The sequence below is a fragment of the Pantherophis guttatus genome, chromosome 8 (assembly GCF_059756535.1).
Source record: "Pantherophis guttatus breed Tessera chromosome 8, ASM5975653v1, whole genome shotgun sequence".
Classification (NCBI taxonomy): domain Eukaryota; kingdom Metazoa; phylum Chordata; class Lepidosauria; order Squamata; family Colubridae; genus Pantherophis; species Pantherophis guttatus.
Window position 1 is genome coordinate 2,129,208 of NC_142070.1, and position 13,506 is coordinate 2,142,713.

At 46.7% G+C, this 13,506-nt stretch overlaps 1 protein-coding gene across 4 annotated transcripts in view; it reads left to right on the forward strand.

Moving 5' to 3' along the window:
* The window catches only part of LOC117658515 (transcription factor COE1-like), an 80,807-nt gene that overhangs the window by 36,000 nt on the left and 31,301 nt on the right, over positions 1-13,506 (forward strand). For all 4 annotated transcript variants that reach the window (XM_060692250.2, XM_087874798.1, XM_087874796.1 and 1 more), the window contains exons 8-9: positions 9,880-9,961; positions 12,895-13,012. In XM_060692250.2, coding sequence (XP_060548233.2) covers positions 9,880-9,961; positions 12,895-13,012 — 200 coding nt within the window. The remainder of the gene's footprint in view (positions 1-9,879; positions 9,962-12,894; positions 13,013-13,506) is intronic.

The window sequence follows — 13,506 nt, forward strand, 5'->3', positions numbered from 1 at the left end:
CCTGTCACTCAGTCCCACTGCGGAGGCCTCCAGCCGCTGAAGGAAAATAATAAGGATTGACAAGCCGGCGGGGAGATTAGAAGCAGAAGAATCAAAGCTATTAGAGGCTGTCTCGCCTTTGTCCCTGCTGATCTTTCAGCCTTTCCTACCATCGGCTCTCGTTTGCTTGTTGTTCCTCGCGCACATATTCTGACCTAGGCTTCCTGAGTCAGTAAAACACACGAGTAGTCCCAAAAATCCCTTTTATTGCAACAGCTGGGAATTCTGTTCATTCACAGAGGAGTCCCAAATAGTTGTAAAGAGTCCTTCGGGATAAGGACGATAATCACCCACCTTTATCTCCCTTGACACACTGCCCAAAAACCTAATTGGCAAAGCCACACGGAGTCCAGAATCAAACAGAGCTTCAGGCTTTAAACTGAAGAAAATTAACAATGTTGCTTCCTGCAAAGGCCCACGTGCCTTTGCTCCTCTTTAAGCCTTATGGGAAGGGCCAATCATCTCCAAGCCTTACTCCCGAGTCGTCCGTTTTGTTTTAGCTGTTCTTGCCTTCTGGCAGCTCTGTGCATGAGCGCACTGGGAACAGGCTCCCCCTGTTCCTCTGCCTCGCTGAGGTCCGACTCTGGAGGCTCCGGAGGCAGCGCATACCTCCCAGATGGCCCTTTCTCTGCCTCCGACGCAGAGCCCTCGTCCGAGCCTTCCCCAGGCTCCAGGACTGGCCCATGGTCCTCCCCAGCCTCCTCATTGTCCAATTCTGCTGCTAGCTCCGCAGGCCGCCGGCATATCACAACAGCGCAGGACAAAAAAAATCCGTCCACCTTCAGATTAAATTCCAGCAAGTTTGTTGGTGTCAGCTTTGCAAATCCTGGAGCTGGGCCAGGACAAACCAGGGCTTTGCGGCATAAACCTACATCCTACATGCTGCTTTGCAGATCTTGGGGCACAATCCAGATTCCCCCCAAAACTGAGGATATCCGACAGGAAGGCATCAAAGATGCAACAGGAGGAGGAACAGGGGATTGGGCTTTTGCCCTCCCTTCCGCTGTGCACACTTACCCACACATGGACCTACCTCTCCAGATGCAGCCTTTCTCTGAGAATGCAAAACCTCCAATGGTTAAGAATACCGTAGTCCTTGACTTGCGACCACAATCCAACCCAAAATTTCTTTTGCTAAGCGAGACAGTGGTTAAGTGAATTTCCCCCCACTTTACGACCTTTCTTGCCACAGTTGTTCAGTGAATCGCTGCCGTTGTTAGGTTAGGAACACGGTTGTTAAGCGAACCTGGCTTTCCCCATTGACTTTGCTTGTCAGAAGGTCGCAAAAGGGGATTATAGGACCCTGGGATATTGTAACCGTCATAAATATGAGCTGAATTTTGACCGCAGGACCTAGGCATGTTGCAATAGTCATAAGTGTGAAAAATAGCCGTGTCCCTTTTTTCAACGCCACTGTAACTTCACTAAATGAACCGTTTGTTATAAGACGAAGACTTCCTGTACTGGACCAGCCAAGTGGAGGAGTCAAGTAGGGAACCTGTCTGGAATCTCTAGGTGGGCATAAAAGGCGAAGTCTGACCCCTTTGAATTCCATTGAACCTTATTTAGTCTGGCACGAAATTGTCAGTCTGGGAAGATTCCTGTAAAATAGGCATGCGCAATGAAGTAGCTAGTTTAAAATCTTCACATGGGAATCTGGTTGTTAATACCTGACGCTGTCCTTCCGCAAATGCCCGGCAGGACATCCAGAGGCATTCAGGGCCCCATGTCCCCTATCCTTCACCCACCCTCCCACCCACCCCCAACCCTTTTGCAACCCCAAATGGCTACGGCTTTCACCCTTCTTGCAAAGATGGGTGACATTTGGCTAAGAGCAATGAGAAGATAATTGCCAGAACTCCTGTGGGAGTCTCTCAAATTAGCATGCTGGCCATTTTCTAGTACAGATAGTCCTCGACTTATAGCAGTTTGTTTAGTGACCGCTCAAAGTTGCAACGGCACTGAAAAAAAGTGACCCAGGACCGTTTTTCACACTTACGGCCGTTGCAGCCTCTCCGTGGTCACGTGATCAAAATCCAGACGCTTCTCAACTGACTCGTATTTATGACGGTTGCAGTGTCCCGGGGTCACATGATCCCCTATTACGACCTTCTGATGAGCCATGTCAATGGGGAAGCCGGATTCGCTTAACAACCATGTCACTAACCTAACAACTGCAGCGATTCACTTAACGACTGAGGCCAGAAAGGATGTAAAATAGGACAAAATTCAAGTGTTTCGCTTAGCAATGGAAATGTTGGGCTCAATTGTGGTCGTAAGTCGAGGATTACCTGTATTTGACCAGGTCTCAGTTCAAATCCTCTACCAAGAGCCTTGGTAGTACAGTGGTCTAAAGCACCCTGTTATTAAGACCAGCTGCCTGCAATTACTGCAGGTTCGAAGCTTGCCAGGCTCAAGGTCGACTCAGCCTTCCATCCTTTCTAAGGTAGGTAAATTGAGGACCCAGTTTGGGGGGGCAATAAGCTGACTTTGTATAAATATACAAAAGTATGAAGGCTATTGCTTAGCGCACTGTAAGCCGCCCTGAGTCTCCGGAGAAAGGCAGCATATAAATCAAATTAAAAAAAAAAAAATCCTAACCTGAATTGGCTGGCCTCGACTCCTTCTTGGAAAGTTCGAAAGTTGTCCTATTTCTCTTTTTCTGGCTTCCAAGTCCGTCTGCCCACTTCCTCTTCTCTAGCCATGTAACCCTTCCCTCGCATCTGACACGGTTGGGGAGTGGAAGGGGGGGGCGTCCTCCCTCCCTCACCCTCCCTCCTCCTTCTGCTCCCCTTCTCTCTTTCTCTGCCTCCTTCTCTCATCCCCTCGTTCCTCTCTCCTCCGACGGCGGCCAAACCCTCTGGTTTAGAGAGCATGGTAAGTGCCCTATCAACATGTTAATCAAATTACTTAGGAGCTAAAATTGACGCTTTTCATTAATTATACAAGATTATTCTAATTGCGAATTCAAATTTATGCGCTCGGAACAGAAGGTGTTCGGCAGCGTCGCTGGGAATTTGCATGTTAAATGGGGAGCGCGGCACATTAGGCATGCTAATGTATGCACATTGTCTTTATTTTTAACTCCCTGGGTTTCTATGCACCACTGCTACTTAAGAAGGTGAGCAAGTCGGACATGTGTTTATTCTTATTTCCTTCTCTTTCATGCGGAGGTAGAGGTAACCTAGAGAGGAGGGCAGGGTGTTGCATTGGTGTATGTGTAAAATTACCAATTCGCTGTCAATCTTGCGACGGGGAGGGCTGCTTCCCACTTATTCCTTCCCACCCTCTCCAAAATTTATGATTTTTTTTCTTCTTCCGTCCTCTGTGCCTTCCCTCTCTTGATTACCACCTGCAAAGACCTCAGGAACCCTACCCAACCGCTAGTCTCAACTAACATTTCCTTGGAAATCATTTGCTTCTACGATGAACCTCCTAGACGTTTAACAGAGTCGGAAGGGACCTTGGAGGTCTTCTAGTCCAGCCCCTAGTCCTGCTCAGGCAGGAAGCCCTAGACCATTTTAGACAAATGGCTACCCCATCTCTTCTTAAATACTCCAGTAATGGAGCACCCACAACTTCTGAAGGCAAGATATTCCACTAATTGATTGTTCTCACTGTCAGCAAATTTCTGCTTAGTTCTAGGTTGCTTCTCTCCTTGATTAGTTTCCATCCTTTGCTTGTTGTCCTGCCTTCAAGTGCTTTGGAGAATAGCTTGATCTCCTCTTCTTTGGGGCAGCCCCTCAAATATTGGAAGACTGTTATCATGTCTCCCCTTGTCCTTCTTTTCATTAAACTAGACATACCCAATTCCTGCAACCGTTCTTCATATGTTTTAGCCTCCAGCTCCCTAATAATCTTTGTTGCGCTTCTCTGCATTTTTTCCAAAGTCTCAACATCTTTTTTACATCGTGGCCACCAAAACTGGATGCAATATTTCAAGTGTGGCCTTACCAGGGCATTATAAAGTGGTATTAACACTTCACGTGATCTTGATTCTGTCCCTCTGTTGATGCAGCCTAGAAATGCGTTGGCTTTTTTGGCAGCTGCTGCACACGGCTGGCTCGTATCTAAATGGTTGTCCACTAGAACTCCAAGATCCCTCTCACAGTTACTACTATTGAGCGAGGTACCATCTATACTGTACCTGTGCATTTTGGTTTTCTTGCCTAAATGTAGAACCTTACTTTTTTCCACATTGAATTTCATTTTGTTAGATAGCGCCCAATGTTCAAGATCCTTCTGTAGCTTCAGCTTATCTTCTGGAGTGTTGGCTATTTTTTTTTTTAATTTGATTTATATGCCGCCCTTCTCACGGTGGCTTACAGTGCACTAACAATGTGCTAAGCAATAGCCTTCATCCTTTTGTATATTTATACAAAGTCAGCTTATTGCCCCCACAACTGGGTCCTCAATTTACCTACCTTAGAAAGGATGGAAGGCTGAGTCAACCTTGAGCCTTGGTGAGATTCGAACCTGCAGTAATTGCAGGCAGCTGTGTTAATAACAGGGTGCTCTAGACCACTGTACTATCAAGGCTCTATTCCTGCCAGCTTGGTGTCGTCTGCAAATTTGATGAGTTCCCCATCTATCCCCTCGTCCAAGTCATTGATGAAGATGTTGAAGAGCACTGGGCCTAAGACAGAGCCTTGGGATACCTCTACTATTATTTTTTCTACCACTCTTCTGTTTCACCCATGGCTAAACCTAGGGAGTTTCCCCCTCTGCTTTTCTTCACTGGGGTGGAATGGGTCTCAAAAACGGGGAGACCAGTCCTTTCTAGAAGTGGGTTCTGGACCCGAGGGAGGAGATGGCGTTGAACCCAGGGCTCCTCAAGAAGAGAAATGTTGAGACCGGCGTTTCTCAACCCTTGGCAACCTCCAGGAATTCTGGGAGTTGAAATCCACCCATGCTGGCTAGGGAATTCTCACAGTTTAAGTCGCCAAATCTGAAAGTTTTATACAAATTTCATCTGCTTTATCGATAGAAGAGAATATTTGTAGCTCAGGGTTGAACTGTGGGGACCTTGGTGCTCTCTGAGCTTGGTGGTCTTCTTGATGACGTTTCATGGCCCAACTAAGTCACTTCATCAGTGCTTTGGTAGAAGGAAGGGGGTGGTGCAACCTCAGAGAGCACCAAGAACCCTATAGTCGTCGTCCTCCTCCTCCTCCTCCTCCTCCTCCTCCTCCTCCTCCTCCTCCTCCTCCTCCTCCTCCTCTCTGCAAACTCCCCTCCTTTCTAGCACTGATGATGTTCCCTAGTTGACTCATGAAACATCTCCAAGAAAGCCACCAAGCTCAGAGCACACCAAGAACCCTATAGTCCTCCTCCTCCTCCTCCTCCTCCTCCTCCTCTCTGCAAACTCCCCTCCTTTCTAGCACTGATGATGTTCCCTAGTTGACTCATGAAACATCTCCAAGAAAGCCACCAAGCTCAGAGCACACCAAGAACCCTATAGTCCTCCTCCTCCTCCTCCTCCTCCTCCTCCTCTCTGCAAACTCCCCTCCTTTCTAGCACTGATGATGTTCCCTAGTTGGGTCATGAAACGCCTGCAGGAAAACCACCAAGCTCAGACTCGTCCACAGTTCAACTGAGAGCTACAAATATTCTCTTCTATCAGCTGATTGTGGGCTTTTGGCTTTTTCGGGGACCTTTGTGGAGGTTGAGCTATCTTCCCACTTCTCTCTGTTTCTGCCTCTCTCCTCCTGCAACCAGCCCTGGCCTGCTACCTGTTAATTATTGATGCTAGGATGACAATTATAGGTCCCTGCACAAGCAGGCTAAATATTTCATCAGCTTCCAATGCTGTAGGCAGGGGAAGAGAGCATCCTTCCATCCCTTTTCATGGCAGCTTTGTCTCCGCCTCTGACTTCCTGGGTCCAAGACCCACATTTATCCTTCTTTTTTTGGAGCCTGAGGCAGAAGGAACTTGAACCTCACAGATTATTGGTCCATCAAGCCGAAAGCCGCTTCTTCTCCCTGTAAGACATTCCTGCCATCCCAGTTTCTTTTCTCTTGGATCAGTTTGCTATTTTGAAGCAGAATAACAAAATAACAGAATATCAGAGTTGGAAGGGACCTTGGAGATCTTCTAGTCCAACCCCCTGCTTAAGCAGGAGACCTTATACCAGGGTTATCCAACCTTGGAACATTAAGACCTTATGGGCTTCAACTCCCAGAATTCCCCAGCCAACATAGCCTTGATGTTCACAAGTCTTAAAGTTCCCAAGTTTGGACATCTTTACCCTATACCATTCTGGACAAATGGCTGTCCAATCTCTTCTTGAAGACCTCCACTGATGGAGCACCCACAACTTCTGGTGGCAAGCTGTTCCACTGGTTAATTGTCCTCCTTGTTAGGAATTTTCTCCTTAATTCCAGGTTGCTTCTCTCCTTGATCAGTTTCCATCCGTTGCTTCTTCTCCTGCCTTCAGGTGCTTTGTAGAATAGGTTGATCCCCTCTTCTTTAGGGCAGCCCCTCAAATATTGAAACTCTGCTATCATGTCACCCCTAGTCCTTCTCATCGTTAGATTAGACATACCCAGTTCCTGCAACCGTTCTTCCTATGTTTTAGCCTCCAGTCCCCTAATCATCTTCGTTGCTCTTCTCTGCACTCTTTCTAGAGTCTCCACATCTGTTTTGTGATGTGGCGACCAAAACTGGATGCAGTATTCCAAGTGTGGAATATTACCAAGGCCTTATCAAGTTGACCTATCTTTGAGATTTTCCAGCGTGGGCTTTTAATCCCATGCTCCCTGTGCTGGAAGGGACCTTGGAGGTCTTCTAGTCCAACCCCATGCCCAAGCAGGGGACCTTATACCATTTCAGACAAATGATTGTCCAATCTCTTCTTGAAAATCTCCAGTGATGGAGCACCCGTAACTTCCAGTGGCAAGCTGTTCCACTGGTTAATTGTCCTCCGTGTTAGGAAGTGTCTCCTTAATTCCAGGCTGCTTCTCTCCTTGATTAGTTTCCATCCGTTGCTTCTTGTCCTGCCTTCTGGTGCTTTGGGCCTCTCTCCCTTTCTTACCCTCCCTGCGGGCTCAGCTATCTCCCGAGTTCCTATTCCTGATTGATCATTCTCTGCTGGAATGGGACCCATTAGCTGCCTGCGAGGCAGCCAGGGATCAGTTTCCAATCAATACCCTTTTAGACAAACAAGGATGTATTTCTGAGCTGCCTTAAAGGGACCACACCAGGATGGAGAAGGAGAAAAGCGAAGAACCTGCCACGGCAGGATTTTAATTTTGGGGCAGAGAGACGGTCAGCGGTCATCAGCAAAAGCACAATTCTAATTCTCATGAACTCAATTTGGGGATAACCCCCCTCCCCTGCGTTTTCCTTCCCCCTTAATTCTTGCCACTCGAAGCCCTGTAGCCCTTCAATCAGAATAGAGCTGGAAGGGACCCTGGAGGTCCTCTAGTCCAACCCTCTGCTCAAGCAGGAGATCCTAGGCAAGTGACGGCTAATCTTTTTGCCACCGCGTGCCAAAAGCAGGGGGAGCGTGGGGGGGGGGTTCGCGCACGCATGCCCACACACATAATTTTTTGTGCCCCCCCCGCGCATGCACATGTGATACCTCCACGCTCTCCCCACTATTGGCACGTGATGGCACAGTGGGCCCAGTAGGCCCATTTTTCACCCTCCCCAGGCTCCAGAGGCTTTCTAGGAGCCTGGGGAGGGTGAAAACGACCTTTCTCACTCCCCCGGAGGCCCTCCAGAGGCCAGAAATGGCCTGTTTGCTGACTTCCGGTGGGACCAAAAGGCCCGTTTTTCGCTCTCCCCATGCTCCAGAGCCTTTCTAGGAGCCTGGGGAGGGCGAAAATGAGCCTTCCCCAGAGGCCCTCCGGAGGCCGGAAATAGCCTGTTTCCCAACTTCTGGTGGGCCCAGAAGGCCCGAAAATCAGCTGACTGGTGCACACATGCGCGCCAAAGCTGAGCTCACATGCCCACCGATATGGCCGATATTTCACACTTATGGCCATTGGAATATCCGCATGGCCACATGATCAAATTCAGACACTTGGCAACTGGCTCAGATCTATGACGGTCCCCGTGTCCCAGGGTCACCTGATCTCCTTTTGTGACCTTCTGACCAGCCAAGTCAACGGGAAAGCCAGATTCACTTAACAACTGTGTGACTAACTTAACACCTGTGATGATTCGCTTAACAACTGAGGCAAGACAGGTCGTAAAATGGAGCGACACTCTCTTAAGAAATATCTCACTCAGCAACATAAATTTTGGGCTCAATGGTAGTCATAACTTGAGGACTACCTGTAACTAACCTAATTCTGAAGATTTTAAAGGTATCTGTGTGTTGTACATTAGGAAAGAAACAGGGTGACGGCTTAATAGATATATTAATTTAATAAGTAATAAGCAGTTTTCTAAGGAAGTTGTTCCTAGAATTCACTGGTAGCTTTTAGCGCAAATTAGCCCTAACTAAACGGCTTTGAAATTAGGGGGATTTAATGTTGCTTGTCATTAAAACTGCTTTCTGTAGTTATTGTGCATCATCACCAAATGGAACAAACCATGTTTGTTACACACTTGAAAAGAAGCACCATATTTTAATCCTAAACGAGGGACAATTTTTTGAAATACTATGTCGGGCAAGCTTAATTCAGCTGAAATCAGCCAGCTAAATCAGTTCTCCAGTTATTGTGTGTCTTGGAACATTAGGTTCTATATATGCCATTCCTGATATGATCGCCGTCTTTTTATCTTCAGCTTCCTGTTTGGCAACAGGTTGGGAGATTCAACGAGGGTACAGCCATAGATTTGCATGGTTATTGGTTTGACGAGAGCTTATGTGGATGTTCTCCCTGTGGAGGACAGGAAGTAGGAATTCCCAGCAGTCTGCTCAATCTAGTTGGGAAATTGCAGATAAATCACGGGGAGGGAGAGAGGGAGGAAGGAAGGAGAGGGAGGTGAGGAAAGGAGGGATGGAAGAAGGAAAAGAGGGACGAAGGAAGGAAAGAGACGGAATGGGGGAGGGAGGCAGGAAGGAAGGAAGAAAAGGGGGGGAGGAAGGAAGGAAAGGGAGGTGAAGAAAGGAAGGATGGAAGAAGGAAAAGAGGGAGGGAGCGGAGGCAGGGAGGGAGGAAAATGAGGTGAGGAAAGAAGAAAAAGGAAGAAGGGAAAAGGAGAGCAAGAAGGAGGGAGGAAGAAAGGAAGGAAAATGAGAAGGATGTGAGGAAAGAAGGAGGGATGGAAGACAGGAAGGAAGGAAGGAAGGAAGGAAAGGAAGGAAGGAAAGAGGGGGAGGAAGGGAGGAAGGAGAGGGAGGTGTAGAAAGGAGGTATGAAAGAAGGAAAAGAGGGAGGGAGCGGAGGGAGGAAAATGAGAAGGAGGTGAGGAAGGAAGAAAGAAGGGAAGAAGGGAAAAGGAGAACAAGAAGGAGGAAGGAAGGAAGGAAAATGAGAAGGATGTGAGAGAAGAAGGAGGGATGGAAGGAAGGAAGGAAAGGGGGAGGAAGGGAGGAAGGAGAGGGAGGTGTAGAAAGGTATGAAAGAAGGAAAAGAGGGAGGGAGCGGAGGGAGGAAAATGAGAAGGAGGTGAGGAAAGAAGAAAGAAGGGAAGAAGGGAAAAGAGAACAAGAAGGAGGGAGGAAGGAAGGAAAATGAGAAGGAGGTGAGGAAAGAAGGAGAAAGATAGGAAGGAAGGAAGGAAAATAAGAAGGATGTGAGGAAAGAAGGAAGGATGGAAGACAGGAAGGAAGGAAGGAAGGAATTACTGAGATCCTTTGTCAGATGCAAGGAAGCCAATGGTCAAACTCTTATAAGGACTCCTGAAAGCAATTGGTGTTCCTTTTTTCTATTTTCCTCTATTTCTAGATTTTTTCTCAAGTTCTTCCTCAAATGCAACCAGAACTGCTTGAAGAATGCCGGCAATCCGCGAGATATGCGCCGGTTCCAGGTGAGGTTCTCACTTGTACGAGTCCGACATTCCTCTTTCTTCTCCCCAGCCCTTCCCTGGAGACCCCCTTTTCAAAAAGAAGACACCTTCCTTCGTAGCATTTGCTCCTCCAGTCTGGTTGGGCCTCCTGGAGCCCTGAGGTTCTGCACAAAATGGGATGCATCTCACTTCAAGGAAGAGGGCGGCCCATAGGTTGGGTGGGGGGGCTGGAGCTATGGAGAAGATCAATGTATCTGGGTTCACCATGGAAAATGGGAGCTTTAGTACTCTCTGAGCTTGCCTGCTTGCTTTCTTGCAGACGTTTCATGACCCAACTAGATAGCATCATCAGTGCTAGAAAAGGATAGGATGGGATGGGATGGGATGGGATGGGATGGGATGGGATGGGATGGAATAGGATAGGATAGGATAGGATAGGATAGGATAGGATAGGATAGGATAGGATTTTTTATTGGCCAAGTGTGATTGGACACACTAGGAATTTGTCTTGGGAGTGAGGATTGGGAGGAGGAGGAGGAGGAGGAGGAGAGGAGGGAGGAGAACTGTGGGGTCCTTGATGATCTCTGACCTTGGTGGTTTTCCTGCAGACATTTCATAACCCAACTAGATAACTTAATCAGTGCTAGAAGGGAGTGGCGATTAGGAGGAGGAGGAGGAGGAGGAGGAGAAGAGGAGGGAGGAGGAAGACTGTGGGTTCCTGGTGGTTTCCTTGCAGACGTTTCATGACCCCACTAGGTAACATCATCAGTACTAGAAGGGAGTGGGGTTTGCTAGAAGGGAGTTGAACAATCTTGGAGATTCTTTGGCTGGACTGTTTCGTGTTCGCTTCTTTGGCAGTTCCTTGATTGGGTGTATTGTTTAAGTAAAGTGAAAATAATACCCCACCCGTACCCCATCTGTAATCCAGATGGCCGATGCAAACAACAGGGAGATCTAAAATATTTGGCCAGACAGCCCTTTGAAGGTCCAGCAGCTTTGAAGGACTCTGGCTTTTCTTCTTCCCGGACTCTGCTCTCTTGCACCAATGTGGCTCAGGTTTGCTCATCAAGATGGGTGTGTTTGCTCTAGCAACCTCTGGCCGCCTGGCACCGATGCTATGCAAATTGGCACGGCTGTTAATCATGTAAAAATGTCACAATTACCATATCCTTATGCAAGCGAACTGATGAAGCTACTAGCTAGTCAGGGCTGGGGGATACCTGAGGAGTCCTGGACCACAGGCCTCTGATTTTACACAGCTCTTCTCGGCCCCTTTTAGGTTTCTGGCCGATGGCCAACGCAAGACAAAACGGGTTGGGGTGCGGGGAATGCAACTTTTTTCATCCTCAAATGATCTTGCTTTCCATTTGTGAGTTGCACTGGTGGGATTCAAAATTTTTTACTACCGGTTCTGTGGCTACCGGCTTGGTGGGCGTGGCAGGGGAAGGATACTGTGAAATCTCCATTCCCTCCCCACTGCAGGGGAAGGTTACTGCAAAATCCTCATTTCCTCCCAATCAGCTGGGACTTGGGAGGCTGATGGGGGCGGGGCCAGTCAGAGGTGGTATTTACCGATTCTCCGAACTACTCAAAATTTCCGCTACCAGTTCTCCAGAACTGGTCAGAACCTGCTGAAACCCACCTCTGGTAGTGAGCACTGGGAAGGTGGAGGATTCGCCAGTTGTGCCCTCCCCAACTTGTTGTTTTGGGCAATGGGTGTTGTAGTCTCACCCATCTGGATAGCAAACAGTTGCCTTTTAGGCAAGATCAATATTCTGCAGGGAGGTGGTAGATAGATAGATAGATAGATAGATAGATAGATAGATAGATAGATAGATAGATGATAGGTAGGTAGGTAGATAGATAGATAGATAGATAGATAGATAGATAGATAGATAGATAGCAGATAGATAGATAGATGATAGATAGATATAGATAGATAATTAGATAGATAGATAGATAGCAGATAGATAGATAGCAGATAGATAGATAGATAGATAGCAGATAGATAGATAGATAGATAGCAGATAGAAAGATAGATAGCAGATAGATAGATAGATAGATAGATAGATAGATAGATAGATAGAAAGATAGATAGCAGATAGATAGATAGATAGATAGATAGATAGATGATAGATAGATAGATAGATATAGATAGATAATTAGATAGATAGATAGATAGATAGATAGATAGATAGATAGATAGATAGCAGATAGATAGATAGATAGATAGCAGATAGATAGATAGATAGATAGATAGATAGATAGATAGATAGCAGATAGATAGATAGATAGATAGATAGATAGATAGATAGATAGATAGATAGACAGACAGACAGACAGACAGACAGACAGACAGACAGCCAATAGCTGATGATAATGATAGGTAGATGATAGATAATAGAATAGATAAAAGATGATAGATAGATCTGAATATCTGGCCGAGTGTGTAATGAACCATAATAATGGTTGGTAGGTAGGTAGGTAAGAAGGTAGACAGACAGAGACACAAACAGACAAGGACAGGACAGGATAGGATAGGGAGAGGGGAGCAATATGTAGACAGATGATAGATATGATAGATAAATGTCAGAGAGAGAGAGAGAGATGATAGAGAGAAGAGAAGAGAGAGAGATAATAGAAAGAGGATAGAGAGAGATGGACAGTCAGATTTGGGTTTTTGTTTTTTTTTTAGTTTCTTTCTTTCTTTTACATACTTTCTTTTGTATCCTCTGGAAGTAATTCTTTTCTTACTAAACCTCTCTTCCTACTTCTTTAATCATAAAAGTTAAATTGTGTTGAAACAACAGCAACCCACTACCCGAACAACAGAAAGACGATTTTTTTAAACAGCTAAATTTCTAACGTTGCTGTGTTTGGTTCTATCCTGATCATCCTCCAAGCTCTCTTTCTGATTGTTTGTATTCGTCCATTTGATGCTTCCCTTTCCGCAGGTGGTGGTGTCGACGACGGTGAATGTCGATGGCCATGTCCTTGCCGTGTCCGACAACATGTTTGTCCACAACAATTCCAAGCATGGACGCCGGGCACGTCGGTTGGATCCTTCAGAAGGTACCCTTGCCTATATACACTTTTGCACACCAGCAACCACAAAACTCCCTTTAATAATAAGAAGAAGAAGAAGAAGAGGAGGAGGAGGAGGAGGAGGAGGAGGAGGAGGAGGAGGAGGAGGAGGAGGAGGAGGAGGAGGAGGAGGAAAATTTGGAATGGAATGAAATAGAATAGAATAACAGAGTTTGAAGGGACCTTGGAGGTCTTCTAGTCCAACCTCCTGCTCAGGCAGGAACCCCTAGACTATTCCAGACAAATGGTTACCCAATCTCTTCTTGAAAGCCTCCAATGAAGGGGCAGCCACAACTTCCTGAGGTTGAGAAACACGGCTTTGCGGCTGTAGTCCTCAATTTACGACCACCACTGAGCCCGGGATTCATGTTGCTAAGTGAGACTTTTCCTCAGCGAGCTTTGCTCCAGTTTACGACCTTCCTTCCCACGGTTGTTAAGTGAATCACTGCAATTGTTAAGTTAGTCACACGGTTGTTAAATGA